The 16988-nt window shown below is 55.4% G+C and overlaps 6 protein-coding genes across 6 annotated transcripts; 2 read left to right on the top strand and 4 right to left on the bottom strand.

Annotated features, from left to right (window-relative positions):
• Positions 1-203: 203 nt before the first annotated feature.
• On the bottom strand, positions 204-2099 carry HMPREF1541_08681 (dihydroxy-acid dehydratase; the record flags this gene model as incomplete). Its single annotated transcript, XM_008723000.1, has 1 exon — positions 204-2099. The coding sequence occupies one exon, from the start codon at positions 2097-2099 to the stop codon at positions 204-206; it is 1896 nt and encodes a 631-aa protein (XP_008721222.1).
• A 540-nt stretch (positions 2100-2639) lies between these two features.
• On the bottom strand, positions 2640-4753 carry HMPREF1541_08680 (uncharacterized protein; the record flags this gene model as incomplete). Its single annotated transcript, XM_008722999.1, has 2 exons — positions 2640-3187; positions 3241-4753. The coding sequence occupies 2 exons, from the start codon at positions 4751-4753 to the stop codon at positions 2640-2642; spliced, it is 2061 nt and encodes a 686-aa protein (XP_008721221.1).
• Positions 4754-5336: 583 nt separating this feature from the next.
• On the bottom strand, positions 5337-5895 carry HMPREF1541_08679 (uncharacterized protein; the record flags this gene model as incomplete). Its single annotated transcript, XM_008722998.1, has 2 exons — positions 5337-5478; positions 5537-5895. 2 exons carry the CDS (start codon positions 5893-5895, stop codon positions 5337-5339), a joined length of 501 nt encoding a protein of 166 aa, XP_008721220.1.
• A 3689-nt stretch (positions 5896-9584) lies between these two features.
• On the bottom strand, positions 9585-11865 carry HMPREF1541_08678 (uncharacterized protein; the record flags this gene model as incomplete). The annotated part of the gene is made up of 2 exons (XM_008722997.1): positions 9585-10095; positions 10190-11865. 2 exons carry the CDS (start codon positions 11863-11865, stop codon positions 9585-9587), a joined length of 2187 nt encoding a protein of 728 aa, XP_008721219.1.
• A 370-nt stretch (positions 11866-12235) lies between these two features.
• Positions 12236-15487, top strand: HMPREF1541_08677 (uncharacterized protein; the record flags this gene model as incomplete). Its single annotated transcript, XM_008722996.1, has 2 exons — positions 12236-15252; positions 15298-15487. The coding sequence occupies 2 exons, from the start codon at positions 12236-12238 to the stop codon at positions 15485-15487; spliced, it is 3207 nt and encodes a 1068-aa protein (XP_008721218.1).
• A 546-nt stretch (positions 15488-16033) lies between these two features.
• HMPREF1541_08676 (maleylacetoacetate isomerase) lies at positions 16034-16750 on the top strand (the record flags this gene model as incomplete). Its single annotated transcript, XM_008722995.1, has 1 exon — positions 16034-16750. One exon carries the CDS (start codon positions 16034-16036, stop codon positions 16748-16750), a length of 717 nt encoding a protein of 238 aa, XP_008721217.1.
• Positions 16751-16988: the final 238 nt, after the last annotated feature.

The raw sequence follows: 16988 nt of genomic DNA, 5'->3' as shown, positions 1-16988 counted from the left end.
TCCCGGCACGACTTTACTGTATGTATGATGCACAAACCGGGGGAAGGGGGGAAGGCGGTAATGGCCCAACGAGATATGGCCGCCGCCGCCACGGCCGGTGGTCCCGGTATTTCTTGACCCTTGGCCGTGGCGTACCTTCCATCCAAAGTGCTTTTGCTCATCGACAATGAAACGCCTCGTGGTCCCAGTAGGTAGGAGCGACCTCACGCAACAGCATCCGTAACAGCGCCATGACTCGCATCACGCACCAATCTAGCATACTTGCCCAGCGTGCCCCTCTCGACCCTCGGCCTCGGCCGATTCGCCTCCCACTCCGTGCGCCTCTTCTGCAGCTCCGCCTCATCCACCTCCAATTCCATGACGCGATTCTCCGCATCGATGAGGATCTCATCCCCATCCTTGACCAAACCGATGGGACCGCCCTCCAGCGCCTCGGGAACGACGTGGCCGATGAGGAACCCGTGGCTGCCGCCGCTGAAGCGGCCGTCGGTGATGAGTGCGACGTCGTGGCCGAGCCCGGCGCCCATGATGAGGGAGCTGGGCTTCAGCATCTCCGGCATGCCGGGCCCGCCCTTGGGGCCCTCGTAGCGGATCACGACGACTGTTTTCTGGCCCTTCATGCGCTCGATGGCGCCGCCTTGCTCCATGGCCTCGATGAAGTCCGGCTCCGAGTCAAAGACTGCGGCTTTGCCTTGGAAGCGCATGCCTTCCTTGCCGGTGATCTTGCCCACGGAGCCACCAGGGGCCAGTGATCCGCGTAGCACGCACAGATGGCCTGTTTCTTTGATGGGCTTCGTTGGCGGCATCACGACCTTCTGGTCCTTGGGGAAATCTGCCGCCTTTTCGACGTTTTGCTTGAGTGTTTGTCCTGTGACGGTCATGTGTTCGCCCTTGATCAGGCCCTCGGCGACCAGGTATTTGAGCAGACTGGGGATGCCGCCGATGAGGTGGAGGTCCTGGAACACGTACTTGCCGCTCGGCTTCAGGTCGCATAGGTAGGGTGTGCGGTCGCTGACCTTCTGGAAGTCGTCGATGGTGAGCTTAACTCCCGCCGCATCAGCCATGGCAATGAGATGCAGCACGGCGTTGGTGCTACCGCCTGTAACCATGACAAGTGTCATGGCATCCTCAAAGGCGGCACGCGTCATAATGTCACGCGGTTTCAGATCGAGCTTGAGCAGGTTCTTGACCGCGCCGCCCGCTGCGAGGCATTCAAGTTGCTTGGCTTTGGATTCTGCAGGGTAAGATGAGGAGCCGGGCAGTGTCATGCCGAGAGTTTCAATGGCGCTCGCCATGGTGTTGGCGGTGTACATGCCTCCGCATGCTCCTGAGCCCGGGCAGGCGTTGCGAATAACATCAAAACGCTGCTCCTCGTTGATCTCGCCACTTAGGAATTGGCCATAGGCTTGGAACGCACTGACAATGTCAATGTCGGCATTGTTCTGGGTCGAGGCACATCCGGGTGCGATGCTCCCGCCGTAGACCATGATGCTGGGGCGGTTCAGACGACCCATGGCAATCATGACACCCGGCATATTCTTGTCGCAGCCCGGGAGCGAGATGTTGGCATCGTACCACTGGCCTTGCATGACAGTCTCAATCGAATCGGCAATAACCTCACGGGACTGCAGCGAGTAGCGCATTCCCGTTGTTCCCATACTGATGCCGTCCGAAACACCGATGGTATTGAACTGCATGGGCGCAAGGCCAGCATCGGTCACACCCTTCTTGACCAGGTTCGAGAGATCCATCAAGTGCATGTTGCAGGGATTCCCCGAGAACCATACCGATGAGATGCCCACCTGTGGTCTTTGAAGATCTGTTTCGGACATGCCAGTGGCGTAGAGCATGGCTTGGGAAGCGCCCTGGGATTTCGGAGACGTGATCCGTGACGAGATCTTGTTGAGGCCAGCGAGGTCTTCGAGTGTATTTCTTGGGGACGCTTGTCGGGGGTAGGCAGTGGTCGAAAGACCCCGCCTGGAGGTTGTGTCAGAGGGGATGGATGAAAGAGGGCGAGCAGGGTACCTTGCGGGCGCGGCGATCGAGGCACGCACGCCTCGCATCGAGCCAACACCGCGTAGTGCGGGTGCGAACGACATATTGGATGTGTCGAGTGTACTTCAACGTGGGGTTTTTTAGGCCCGTAGGCTCAGCGAGAAGATGAGGCCGCTGATCACAGGCCTGTATTCTTTTTCGCTTATGGTCCGCCGGCAGCCGGTTGAGGATAGAGCTAGAGGTTCTGAGAGGTCGAGGGCTTACTCGATACCCTGTTATAAGACGTTTGTGACTCAATATTGAGTCACTCAAGCCTCTTGCACACCGACATGAAGGTCCCCCAGAAAGATGTCGCAGCTTTAGACAATTTGTTCGAGGCTCAAGCTCCGCTCCGGGTTCGCGCCCGCCCTGCCGATCTTTTCCCCAATTCTGCTTGCAGCCAATCGCAGTGCCGCTAATGCGAGTTACGCCGGAGTTGGACCTCCGGACTCCGAGACTTGATCCACGAGTTGAGAAAGAGGTTGTGATGGGTATCATTCGTTGTCTTGGTTTTGGGTATCTGTGGATGTATAACATTGCCGCCGGGATACTGAAACATGTTGCGCAGGATCAAGAAAGACCCGCCACCCTGGGATATATTGTTGTTACATGGCCTCCTCCTCGACCCATCTCAACCCACCATCGATCCGGACACCCTCCGTGACCCATGGCATCTGCCGTATCTCTTCTAGAGGCTTACGTCGAGCGCTGCGCCTGAGCAGACCGTCAACGCATTTATAGCCACCCTCGAGCTCCTTCCCCTTGACCGGATCCCAATCGCCGTCTTCGTCTCCGTAGCGGACCCATGCCCATTCGCACCGAGCGACACGGTGAGGCGTACGTGATCGTAGAGTGGCTGGGTCGCCTCGCGCACCTGGGAGAGGGTCAAAAGGAAGTCTGCCTTCCATCAATGCGTACAGGAGAACCCCCAACGCCCACGCATCTGTTTGGCGCCCATCGTACGGCTGGCCCATCAGGATCTCCGGCGCCGCGTAGTCCTCGCTACCACACCGAGTCGTGAGCAAGGGGCTCTCGGGTGGCTCTGGGATGCGTCTCGACAGTCCTAAATCAGTCAACGTAATGACAGCCCGATCCAGTGTTTGCCAGTCTGGCACATCAGGGTGCACTTGAATAGGAATGTTCAGAAGCACATCTGTGGTGATTAGCACGAGACTCAAGCGCATCTGACATGACCAAAACACCTACTCTCAAGCTTGATGTCACGGTGAACAATAAATTTCTGGTGGAGATACCGAGTGGCCGAGACCAACTCAGCGAAGATTCTTCTCACCAACGACGGAGTCAGCACTTCAAGCTTGGTGCTCGCCACGTCGAATAGATCACCTCCCGGGCAGTAATTCATCACAAGCAATGCGCGCTGGGCGCCATCCGTTCCAAACGCCTTGAGATGGACGAGACACGGATGTTGTACCGCTTTGAGTAGTTCCACTTCCCTTTTCAACGAAGTCTCGATTCGTTCGGCATCGGCGCCACCGGCTGGACCGTGTTCGACCACTTTGATAGCTACCAGTCGTCGTGAACGTGCTCGGACGCCGGCCATGTTGACGCTGTCCTGGTTGTAGTCAAGAGTGTCTTTGCGGTCATGCACTTTGCGTACTGCCAGATAGACTTTGCTGAAAGTGCCCTTGCCCAACTCCCGGAGACCTTCGTACATCCGTGGTTGACCGTTGTGGATACTGGTGGCTTTGAAAATCTCTCGCTTCTGTCGCTTGGGCGCCGGCTCTTCTTCGTGAGTGGCATCATTCCTAATTGGAAGCTGTCCGGCTTCGGCGACGGGCGTGACTATGCCTCTGGTCTCGCCGAGGTACTCCTCCCGCTGGAGGGCTGATTGTGCTGTGACAGGATCCTCGATGGGACCGGAGCCGGACACCGCAATGTTTCGAGGCTTTGGAATGGCCAAAGTGTCCGGGATGTAGTCACTAATACTTCGGTTCCTTTCTGTCTCATCCAATGATGACCGTGCAGAACCCTGCGTCAAGCCTGAATACTGCTTCTTTCGCGGAGATGTTGGAGGTGAAGACAGGGGCGGGAAAAGTGAGGGGGGAAGATCAGATCTGGAGGAAATCGAAGAATTCCGCGATCTCGTCCTAGAAACGTGCTTCCAAGTCTCAAAGGCACTCATGGTCGGGGATGGCAGAGGAGTAATGTCCAGCATAGCTGCAATCTGCGGGGAAGATATGACCGACCCAGGAGACAGCGATCCAGCAGTTGAATGAAGTGCCGCCCTCACACTAGGAGCGCGACGTGGCAGACTTGCAGCCGAGGCGCTCGAGCGCAGCCGGTATTCGGAACTGATGGACTGATCTGAATTCAGGCGGCGCATTGGGCCAACATCGGTGCGGATATGCAGACCATTGAGCAGCGACACTGGTTCCTGGATAGCGGCGGTAGAAGATGGATCTTCGTGACGGCCGTCACGTTCCCACGCCCCCGAACCACTTTCGTCATGCGCCTGCTGGGGCACACCTGATATTGTGACTGGGGATGTTGTCACCGTCATCTTATCAAGAGGATTCGTGTAGTCAGGCTGGGGCGGCGGAGTCAAGAGGACGTGGCCGTCGAAGTCGTCATGCATCGAGTTCTCGTTTAAGAGCTGAGGGTCCAGACGCGGATTCGCCTCGGAGGCGTCTGGTGGGTTGGCAGCCTGATTGTAATTGGAGAGGTCCTGCAACGGGCCCGGACGCTGGGGTTCTGGCATGGCGCCCTCCTCCGACCCGGCGGCTGGGACACACGGCGCTGTGTAACGCCGGTGTAACGAGGGGCAGACCCCGGTGATGCCTCAGTATCGTGGGCATCCACCGGCAAGTCTGGGGGTGCGACAGCAAGTCCACGACTCGGAAGAAATTCACAAGGCGCGGAATGTTGAGGGGTGCTTGCATTCAAGGTGAGAACAGATCTGGGGCCAAGTTCCGGAGCGCGCAGTCTTGTAGTCGAGATGGAGAAGTTGTCAAAACGCGTCCTGGAACGCCAAGAGGCGGATTCTCCCAGGGGCCAACCAGCGGCAGCCATGGGAAGCCCCACGTGTAAAGTCTATTTTCAGGCAGTGAATCGTGCATGGAATGTCCCCTTGCTACTCCGTATTGTGTCTTGAGCAAGGATTGCCTTCTATTATAGTCTAACATCTGTCTGTTTCAGGTGTGCTGTCCTTGGTCATACAATACAATGAACGAACGAAGCCCCAGTGAGGCGCTCGACCGTCCGATCCACTCGGCTACCCGTCAAATTCGGACTCCCATAGCTCGCAGTTGATTGATTGTACTCTCCGTCTTCGGATCTAGTTCTCATGTCAGCCGATCTGATACAAGAGCGTGGCAAGTTTTGAGCTGACCTTGTCGGGGTGCAAAGTGTGTGTCTTCTATGACATCAAAGACATGGGTGTGTAGTGCTGGTAGGAGCTTAGTGGTTGTTGACTGCCCGTCTGAGCTATACCGGCTGGTATACGGTCAGCAACTCTTTCTAGACAGACCTTGAGCTAACATACCTGTTCATGTCAAACACGTTGATACAGAAACAATATCGACCAGGCGCTGTGATGGTCAGGTCTGGAAACGCCGCATAGGCAAATGAACTGCCTCCTCGCTGGGCAGCAGAGTCGAGAGGATGTATTGACGCAGCTGGGTGGCCGCGGAGCAGGTCGGTTCGTGGCGGTGCGAGGGTTCGACTTTTGTCTTCGCTCATCAAAGAAATGTAGGCCCATACGCCGCTCAGGTCCTGTCCTTCGCCGCCCTCTGCGGTCACTGGCCTACGCCTCAGCTTGGATGCTTTGAAAGTCACCACAAGTGGCGAACCTAGCTTGGACCCAGCAGCAATGCGATTCGGTGGCGCAATGACCAGTTCCATTTCAATAGATGGCTCAGATTCTGGGACGGACTTGTCCAAATTGTGGACGACGTCCCTGTGTTGGTGGTCGGGGTTCGTTCGGGGAATCCCAGGCTCAGACTCGGACTCGGGTGTGGGGGCGGGTGCGCGTGCGGGCTCAGCCAGTATCTCTTGCTGAGTGGTCGTCGCCGTTGCAAGTCTCAGCGATCTTCTGGGTGCTGAAGTACTGAAAGTCGCCTTTCGTTTTCGAGGTGTAGTCGGCATACAGAAAACCTTGGACTGAGGGGCACCATATGTATGCAATACATTTAGAGTCTCCCACTAGCGGCAATGCGAACGCAGTAGTCCTTATAGATTCAAGCGAGCACTACTTAGGAAGTGAGTGGTAGATGTACTCACGTGTCGACAGGGTCACTGATTAGATGCAAATGCCGCTTAAGGACACAAACGACATAAAGTTCGGATGCCAGGAGCTCAAACGAGACATGAAGGGCATGGACACAGCGCATCGTACTATGCATTCGAACATGGTCAGTCCCCTCCAGCTACCAACTCGGTTAGCAGCTGGGCTAGGTAGTAACCGAAGATTGATTATTGCGGGCTAGAGCTCGGGGTTCCTCGGAAGTATGATGAACCATGATAGCATTGGTCTCCCGGTCAATTGTCAAGCGGGGCCTGCAACCCCAGAGTTGGTGGCTGTTCTCGCGAAAAGTGGTCTGCTGAGCATAAGCGAATGCTTGAAGAAGGCGTTAACGTCGCAGCGATGATAGTCGCTCTGCAGGGCTGCGCGCCGTTGGCTCGTCAATATTCGGCTCGGTATTTTAAATTGTGTGCATTGCCCGACAGGATTGACTAGCAGCCACACGGGCGTCCATTGAGACTGGGCCCTCGTCGACTATGTGCTATGTTGGAAATGAGACAGCTGCGTGTGAAGGCGGCCGAACGCGATCTCAGGGCAGTCTTTGTGGCGTTGTCAGATCTCTCGAGATCTTGGAGCCACTATTTGACGTGCAGCCAGGTCAAGCGTTTAGGGACGGAAAAGCCGCAGTTACGCGGAAGGGGTGGTGGCTTGCCCCGTCTACACCCTTAGACGCTTCAGCCAGGATGATGGTCATACCATTTCCGGCGACGTCCTTTACTGAAAGGTACCTGCCACTGCCACCCTGCTCGTACCCAGCGGAGCACGCAGGCGCTTACTTGCAGGGAGGTTTGAGCCTTGCATATGATGAGACAGCCTGATACGGAACAGGCATCTTCAATTTCCGGGGTTGGCGTACGCTTTTAGGGTGCATTGGCGAACGCGCCCCAGCGTCATGAGCGCCAGAATGCACCGAGCCATGTCGATCGTCTCTTGCCTCAGTATCTAGTCCGACGAGTCGGATTCATCCCTTCGCAACTACCCTAGCTGTGCCTACCACCGGGGCGTGCCACAGATCACCAGCTACCCTCAGTGCCATGGTGTGCGCCGCCGTCTATCGTGCAAACAAGACATTCCAAATTGCCTTTCGCGCACATCATCGTCATTAGCACCAATTTCCTCTTCGTAATTGGTGGCCTCGGGTTGCGAATGAGTACCCAATGATACACCGTCCGCGCCGACGAAACGATCCCTTTGCAAACCTCCTCTTGTCTGCCTGTACCCCACCCTGACGCAAGTCGCATCATGCTGCCCAGTATCTACAGCGCTAAAATACCAGCACCAAAGAGCTTGTCTGCTGCCAGTGCTCATCGGTGTGAGGCCGACTTCCTCGAGCACAGCACATTGTTGCTATCTAGATAGAGCCTCGCTCTTGGCTGCCTTGTTACAGGCGTGAACCTGAAAATACGGAAGTGGTCGCTGCAACCGCAACCTTGGCAATGACCTGCTCAGGAAAAGCAGGACAGCATCCATTCGCCCGTCTTCCTCATGGGCGCTGATCACCCTTCAGGCACGTTTTCCCGTGGGGAGCGAGGTGCTGATCTGTGCATCGGGCATGTTTGCATCACTCTGCCATGCACATGTTCTGGTGCCCAAAAGGTGTCTATCTCGCCCGCATTTGAACAAATCTGTCTACCAGCATACCCGCTGATCATCCTACCTGCCTTGGCTGGCAGGGGTTCGACGATCTCGTGGGTACATGAACTGCATCGTCCCACCGCTTGCACGAGGCTGCAGTCAGAGTGCTGAGCGAGTCAGCCTGATTGACTGCTCTCGCCTGGCTAGAATCTAGCACATCGGACCCGACAAGGGTAAGCCTGCCTCGCTTGCTTAACCGAATCCAAGTCGGCACTTGTCTCTAAACGACGCCTCGATCCGTCTGTGCTCACTCGGGTTTCTTATCCGCTTTCACGACAAGCCACAAAAGGTTCGGACGCGGTGTCGTAAGCTCGCAACCCCGAGATCTGAGCTCGGAATTGTCAATTGACAAATACATCTCGGCACTCGATCTAATCCCGGCCACCGTCTGTTCAGAGGACCGGCCGCTTCCTGTGCAGAGCTGCTGTCACCAGATCTAGACCTCCGAACTTGCATCGGATTCCTCAGAGCACGACACAGAGCAACCGAATCGAGTTTTATTCACGTCAATATTACAAGGCTGAACTGTCGGATGCATAGGCTTCTTTTAGCATCTGGGCACACGCCAAGAAAGGCCTTCTCAAATCAACAGCGCAGGTTCATGAAATGTCCGACGGTAAGTCAGCAGCACCTGCAAGACGACTCACTAGGCGGTCACGGCCAGCATGCCACTGACATCAACGCAATGCTCTTGAATCCCTGACCTCTACAGACGAGCCTAGTCGAGGAACCCCCGAGTCTTTCCTCAGACAGTGAAGGAGACCGCTTCCGTGGCGACGAAGTCGTATGGTCACATACTCTTCAACGTCTCGCCGTACGCATACATGCGCACTGGTTCTAAAAGTTCACATCACCCCCACCTGTGGCACAGAAAGCTCTCGTCAAGTATGCGACAATCGCATCTACGCAAGGTCTCGCGGGAATACTCTTTCCCGTGCCGCTGGACTAAGGCCATTTCGCGCTCCTCAGACACACAAAGTGCAATGCTACCGCTACAGGTAGATGCTCCTCACTATCGCATTCTGCCGAGCAAACATTTCCCGCCCACAACATGCTATTTGAGATGTCAGCTGTGGCAGACTACTTAAGATCTTCCTCTTCCCTATCCCCCGAATCTCGTCGAGGACCAGCAAGACTGGTGGGAATGACTGGATACTACCATCTGTCTGCCTTCCCCCTCAGAAGGGTAGGCACCCTCCTAGCTCTTAACGTGTTACCTAGGGTTGGCATAAGCCTTCGAATGATGATATCAACGCGGAACGTCGTCTGCACGAGTCTTGAGCGTTGCCCGAAAACACCATTTCATGTGGCTCTCCTGACTTTCACCAAGATCAGGAGAAACTGAGGTGTCTTTCTCGAATGATTGCAGAATATGTGGCAATGGTTATCTAGTCACGTAAAAGAGCTTTGCAGTAGCTGCAGCACCGCACGCCGGTGGAAGATTCCGAAAAGAATGTTACAAAGAATTCTCTTTGCTCGTCACACAGACGAACATCCGTCTAGTCCCAGTCGTGACTCTCCTCCCAGATAGCACACCAGACTCATTCATTGCCGTAGAGATTAGAGTAGCCTGCAATTCAACCCACGTCATCAAATCGTACACTCATCATCAATCCTGGCCGCGTCCCATCCACAAGCCCATTTTGAATACCGATCACACACCACTCCGATACACCTGCGCCCCTCCATTTCTCAACCGCACCGTCTCCCTCCTCTGCAGCACCAACAACGCCCGACTCAGCGCTGCCTCACTATACCCCCTCCCCGTGACAAACTCCCTCTTCAACGTCCCCAAACTCGTGCTCCACCCAATCGGCAACCTCTTCCTCAACTCCTCCTCCACCCTCGCCACCTCCTCCATCAAATCCCTGTTGCCGCCGACACCTGCACCCGCCGCGCCCTCCCCTTGCGCGACGGCATCCATGGTCGACGCCAAAAAGAGACGGATCGCCTCGTCGACGTGCGTCTCGTCCGCGACGGCCGACAGGGTCATCTTGGCGAGCGACTCGGTAATGCGGATGATGGCTTCGAGCTGGCGCACTGTGATCGGGATGGAGGAGCGGAGGTTGGCCGTCTTTTCGGATTGGGCGACGCGGTTGCGGATCGAGACGAAGTGGGAGGAGAGCTTCTCGGAGGCGGCGGGGGACAGGCGTGGCGCGCAGCGTCTATCAAGTGAGAGACAGATAGTGTCAGTGGGGGGGAAAAAGGTTCTCTCAAGGTGGAAATTTCGGGGGGAGGAAAAAAAGGGGGCCAACGTACGACTTGCAGAAACTGATGTAGCGTTTCATTTTCTCGACGGAGAACTCGGCCTCGACTTGGTCCTCTGCACTGCCTCCGTTGCCCATGTGGATGCCCATGACGTGCTTTGCGATGGTCTCGTCGCGGTTCCGGTCGTGGTCGTCGCGCACGATGAAGATCATGTCGAAACGCGAGAGGATCGTGGTTTGGAAATCGATGTTCTCGCCGGGGGACTTGAGGTCGTCGTAGCGTCCAAAGATCGGGTTGGCGGCGGCCAGCACAGACGTGCGCGCGTTGAGAATGGTCGTAATACCTGCTTTGGCGATGGAGATGGTCTGTTGTTCCATAGCCTCGTGGATGGCCACCCGATCCTCGTCGCGCATCTTATCGAATTCGTCGATGCAGACGACGCCGCCGTCGGCCAGGACCATGGCACCACCCTCGAGGTAGAATTCGCGCGTCTGAGTGTCCCGTTGGACCGAGGCTGTAAGACCAGCCGCGGAGGAGCCCTTTCCAGAAGTGTAAATGGCGATGGGTGAGACCTTTTCGGTGAATTTCAGGAGTTGCGACTTCGCCGTACCAGGATCACCCAGCAAGAGCACATTGATGTCGCCACGTAGCTTCATGCCGTCGGGGAGAACCTTTTTGCTACCGCCCATGAGCAGGCAAGCGACAGCCTTTTTGATGTCGGCGTTGCCATAAATTGAAGGGGCTATGCATCTGGCAAAGCGCTCATAGATATCTGGGAGACGGGACATTTCTTCAAATTCCTGAATTTCCTCTTCCGTGAAGGTCTGTGCGCCTTTTAGAGTATGGTCGATATCGGTGGTGATGCCGACAGCACGCAGGTAAGGGTTGCGGATTGCAACAGTGTCCTTCTTGCCACCAGACTTTTGCGCCGAGTAGATGGAAAACACTCCCATGACTGTGCAGCGCGAGCCTGGAACGACACGATTGGTGAGGTAACGATCTGCAGAGACAATGATGTGTCGGGGAAGCTCGCCGACTGGAACAGCATCAGGAGCTTCTTGCAGCTTAATAATTTGCGAGTCAATGAATTGCGATGACTCGTGCGAGACGAAGTAGGGGTCCATAGGACACTGCTCGCCGGGCTCGCTCGTGCCGGGAGCCTTGGGACGGCCACACAGTCGAGGAAGCGTCACGCCCGAAATGCCGCCCTCGACTGCAATGTGGTCTACATAGCCACAGCTTCGACATTGAATGGCGAGTAATGTGGCCTTGGAGGACAGTACTGAAGCCCCAATAACAATACCTGGAATGCGGACCAAGTGTGCAACGTTAGTCGCGTTCAGGTCACGTATGGACAGTTGAGCTATTGAGGAATGAAGTAAAAGTTGATGTTGAGGGAGGTCGATTTTGGGTTGTTGAGGATAGACGATCCGTTGGGTGCACTGCTTAAGAGCAGCCTCGAAAAGAGGGATGATGTCGGCCGGATCTGTTGTGAGTCTGTGAGCCAGCTCTTCATTGTATGAGATCATATGCGCGATATCAACATCGCAATAATACTGCTTGACGAGGACATTCTCTCTGATCTGGTCGCGGTAGATGTAGGCGCCGTCGAGTTGAAATGCTAGGATGAATTCTTTCAACTTCGCCTGGGTTTCGGTGCGTCGATGGTCTTCTGGATCGAGGGACCCCGGAAGCACGCTGAGCGAATATGTTGATCTTGAGTCCATGGCTGCTGTGGTATTTTATGGTGTGATCGTTCGATAGAGAAGCGCAGGAAGCGGGGAGCAAAAGTCAAGGGGAAAGCGACGCGTCGAAATCAGCGCGACCCGCGACGCGCGATTTCCCGCTAATGCATGCACTTTAAGATCGGAGTTTAGAAACGCCGTTCCTTGCTTGGCGGCCTCGTCGCTTACAGCAATGAACGGCCAGACATGCTCGAGATTCGCGCTGCCCTGCTCACACGCTTCAGTTTTTATAGCACGTCGAGTTGGCGTGTTTGAACGCAATCAACGATTCGTCGCTCAACCAAGAAGATGATACTCACGCGCATGTCCTGTCCCTCATGAAAACCCAAAGAGCCAGATCCCTTCTGCATAGATGGCCTCTCCACAGCGAGGGTCGCAAGACACCTTCGCCTCACCTACCGCCATATCTCCTTCGGTGGGATATCCATTCCCAACGACGCCCCTGACGCCACAGCCAAGACCCTCTCGTGGGCATTTTCATCGGGGGTCTACGGCCAGCTCGATGACAAGCATCGGTGGAGCGTTGAACACAGCTGAGAATCGCAACGCAACACCGGAGCTAGGGCAGAATGCCATATCTACGCTTCTACAACACCCAATCCAGCGGACAGGGCTGCAGGCACACGCTCCACTCTCAGGATCAGGATACAAAGCGCCTACGCAACGCGATATTCCGCCCGTCGCCCTGACGAATATTCCGCATATCGAGTCCAAAGCATTCCACCCATATCTTGCACAAGTCGGCTCGTTGTACGAGGCGTTTCAGCGGGCCAAGAGTGAATCGGATGGAGACACAGCACTTTTCCAAAGAGACCGCACAAATTCAAGAGATGAGGAATGGCAGGCTGCACTGGCAAGACGGCCTGGGGTTTCGCGGACTAGCTCAACGAGCTCTCTACTCACTTCTCCTGTGGAGACCCCATCACCGAAACGAAGAGCGAGTGCGCAGAAGAGGTCCGCCGTCACGCCACTTTCAACCATACCACCAGTCTACTCCGAGGACGATTTCCATCTAGAGAACCCCCGGACGTTCGACATTGTGTCGGAGAATGCTGAGCTAGTTCGAGATCCTAAAGCCACTCCTACGGGTCGAAAGTCATTGGCCACCAATGCTATATTGCAGGAGAAGCTGTCGTGGTACATGGATACGGTGGAAGTTCACCTAATATCGTCAATATCGACCGCGTCAAAGTCATTCTTCTCGGCTCTGGGGTCGTTACGCGAGTTGCATGCCGAAGCCGAAGGCTCGATCGAACGGATACAGAAACTGCGCAAAGACTTGGCTAAACTGGACAAGGAAATGGCGATGGACGGTCTGAAGGTGGTCAATCTGAAGCAGCGCCGAGAGAATGTACGAAAGTTGGCCGAAGCTATCATGCAACTCGAAGACATCGTCAGCGCCGTGCGCGAGTGTGAAGATCTTGTCGATAAAGGAGAAATTGATGGTGTTTTGGATAATCTCGACGACGTTGAACGGCTTATACGGGGTAAGGAAAGCTTACATCGCAATGGAGTAATTGAGGAGAGATACAGCAGACGCGATCTAAGCAGTATCAAAGCACTTGACGGGGCTTTTGAAGATCTTGGGCAAATACGGTTCCGTATTGGGAAAGGCTATGAGGATCGTTTTCACACATCACTTCTCAACGATCTCAGACGACATGTAGAGAAGACGAACACTTCAACGACACTGGAAAGATGGGGTTCGAGTTTCAACAGGCCGAAGCCCGGTCAGAAAAGGATGCCGTCGGCATTTCCCGGTTATATGAACATTGGCAACGAGCTCCGGGCTGAGCTCGAAGCGGAGATGAAAGGCCTTGCGCGAGCGAAACACACCATACCGGCCGCAACCGCGTTTCGAGCACTTGTGCTACGCGAGATTAAGAACATAATCAGGAAGCAGCTTCCTAGCTCCAACGATGACGATGCCGTCTCGAGTATATCAGCATCTACACACGGAGGTAGAGGCCTATCACAGCAGGAGAAGTCTTCGATTCTAGCCCGCAACCTTCGGGCATTGGACCCGGAGGACTGGTACAATATGCTTGCCAGTATCTACACTAATACCAGTGAAGCCATGAGGAGATTGAGCGTACAAGTCAAAATCCTTCTCGACATTACCAGCAACCTACCAGATGGGTCCGTCAAGTCTCCCGACCCTGAGCGAGCTGCGAGTCCACGAGCCGCTGGCAGACCTCGATCCATGAGCAGCGTCCAGCAGGAAATGCAGCAAGCCTTAGACCTTTCAAGTCTTCTTGGCGAAGGCGTGGATCTTATCCAAAACCAACTGACGAAAGTGGTCAAAGTACGGTCGCAGCAAAACGCAGACCTGCCTTTGAACGACTTCCTGAAGTATTTCACTCTGAACAGACTCTTTGCAGATGAGTGCGAGGCTATTTCTGGCCGCAGTGGCACCGGTCTCAAAGCAGTTCTGGATAGTCAGATCAAGGAATTCGTCACGAAATTCGGCGAGTCGCAGACGGCGAATGTCATCAAGGTGCTGGACGCCGACAAATGGGATGCCAAAGATTTCGGCGAACACGAGAGTCTCATATTGAGCCAAGTACAGGCTGGTAGCACCGATGACCAAGCTGTCTGGCTCGAGAGCACAAAAGTGTGGGAGACTAGTAAAGCATCACAGCCTACGACCAATGGAACGACTACCAATGGGACATCTACGCCGTCGAAAGACACCAAGGTGCGACTGGCCACGCTCGATGAACAGAAATACATCCTGCCCGAATCTGCTGCCGCGATGTTGGCGTCGCTTGAGCAATTCGAGCATCTAGCGGCTGGAATACCTAGCATGTCTTCTGAGATCGCCGGTGCTTTGCTCAATACGCTGAAGATATTCAATAGTCGGTCGTCTCAGCTCATTCTTGGTGCTGGTGCAACACGGTCTGCAGGACTCAAGAATATCACTACTAAGCATTTGGCGTTGTCATCCCAGGCTCTATCGTTCATTGTGGCTCTGACACCGTACATACGCGAGTTCTTCCGGCGACATCTCGCTCAATCGGCAATGCAGCAAACAATGTCCGAGTTCGACAATGTCAAGCGCCGTCTGCAGGAACACCAGATGGCCATTCATGAGAAGCTGGTCGAAATCATGTCTGGACGCGCCGCTATGCACGTCAAGTCGATGAAGGCGGTCGATTGGGAAGAAGCAGCCAAGAACAAGTCCGTGGCAGTCTCGCCATATATGGAAACCTTGACTAAGGAGACGGCAACATTACAGAAGGTGTTGGGAAAGCACTTGCCCGAATCTATTGTGGCTGGTATCATGGGCCCTGTCTTTCAGAATTACAGACAGTCCTGGGAGAAGGGCTTCGGTGAGGTGGAACTCCGCAGTGAGGCTGCCAAAGACAGGTATGTTGCCAGCCGATTACGCTAGATCATACTAACATGCTCTAGGCTTGTTGCAGATGCTCAGTACTTCGAGTCTCGAATGTCGAAGCTTGATGGTACTGGTGATCTCGGAGAGCACATCCTCAACGTGGCTAAGCAGAAAGAGGTAGTGTCTGCCTCATCGCCATCCGCCTCGGCCAACCCCAATACCTCTGAAGCGTCTACCAATGGCTCCAATGAGGCAGGCAATACTTAGACAATGGCTTGATCTCAAGTTCCGACAAATGTTGTTCCATTCTGATATGCCTTGCAACTAATCTTAGATTTTGATCCTCGCCGCCTGGTCGAGCTCGACCTCCTCTTGACATGCAGCAACGGTGGCCCAGGGCCTCGAATCCACCATTGTGCTCATCTGCAGGCGACTTTGCCGCTGTTCTAGGCTATTCCCAGGCATGTTTGCTCCTCCTGGGCTTGCGGTCAAGCCGGTTCACGGTCGATATCCGCCCATGACCGAAGTCGCCCTTCCCCGCACCACGTCGCCGCGGAACTCCTCCCGCGGATCTGTCGACTGTCCTTCCCGTTGATTTCCGCCTCATGGCCTATCCTCGACAGTAATATAGAACGAGTCCGACAGACCTTTGCAGCGGCAAGCACCAACACGACTTTCTGACACCGTGCAAAGAGGCCTCTCAGCACCATCGCCGACTCCCCGCTGCCTCTCCCCGGCCTGGAAAATCCATTCGCGCGCGGCCTGCTCCCTACACCCATTCCAGGATCGTACACCAGCACCACCAACCCCAACATGGCGACCCCCCACCCCAAACACACATACACGCTCTACACCTTCTTCGGGTCCTCCTGCAGCGCGCGCGTCCGCATCGCCTGCCACCTCAAATCCATCCCGCTAACCTACCAATTCATCGACCTCCTCACCTCCGGCCAGAACGCGCCCGCCTACGCCGCCCTCAACCCCTCGCAATTCGTGCCCCTCCTCGTCGTGCACGACGCCACCACGGGCGCCGAAGTCGCCAAGATCAGCCAGTCCGTCGCCATCCTGGAGTTTCTGGAGGAGACGGCCACGGGCGTGTTTAACGACGTGCGACTGTTGCCGCCAAGTACGGAGTCGGTGGCGCGCGCCAAAGTGCGCGAGTTGCTCGGCGTGATCGTCGCGGACACGCAGCCCGTCACGAACCAGAGGGTCGTCAAGTGGATTGTGCCCCGGGGGGTGGATGAGTTGGAGTGGCAGGGACATTTTATGCGCAAGGGTCTCGAAGCGTACGAGAAATTGGCGAGGGGGTGCGCGGGGAAATGGAGTGTGGGCGATGAGATCAGTTTGGCGGATGTGGCGCTCGTGGCGGCCGTGGATCGCGCGCTGAGGTACAAGGTGGATGTGCAAAGGGAGTTTCCGACCGTGGCGAGGATTGATGAGGCTATGAGGGAGACGGAGGCGTATAAGAGAGGAGGGTTTAGGAGTCAGCCTGATACCCCTGAAGGGATGAGGGGGGAGGTGAGGCTGTAGGGCGGGCTTGGTCCTGGGGGACCGGTGGTATGGTGGGATGAAGCTCAGTGCCGGGGAAAGGGGGGGAGGAAGGGGACCTGGGGGAACTGCAGAGGGCTGTTTTTGGCTTCTCAGTCGCTGTTTGACTGTACACAAAAAGCGTAGGTAGTTGATACATATCCTTCCCCAAACCCCCCCCCTTCTCCTTCATTTTTCCTGTGCTGTTTGTTGAAGCAGCAGCCCCTTCCCCCCCAATCTT

Source organism: Cyphellophora europaea (genome assembly GCF_000365145.1).
Source record: "Cyphellophora europaea CBS 101466 unplaced genomic scaffold supercont1.9, whole genome shotgun sequence".
Lineage (NCBI taxonomy): Eukaryota > Fungi > Ascomycota > Eurotiomycetes > Chaetothyriales > Cyphellophoraceae > Cyphellophora > Cyphellophora europaea.
The sequence above is the reverse complement of the archived record's forward strand: the minus strand, read 5'-3'. Positions and strand labels throughout refer to the sequence as shown.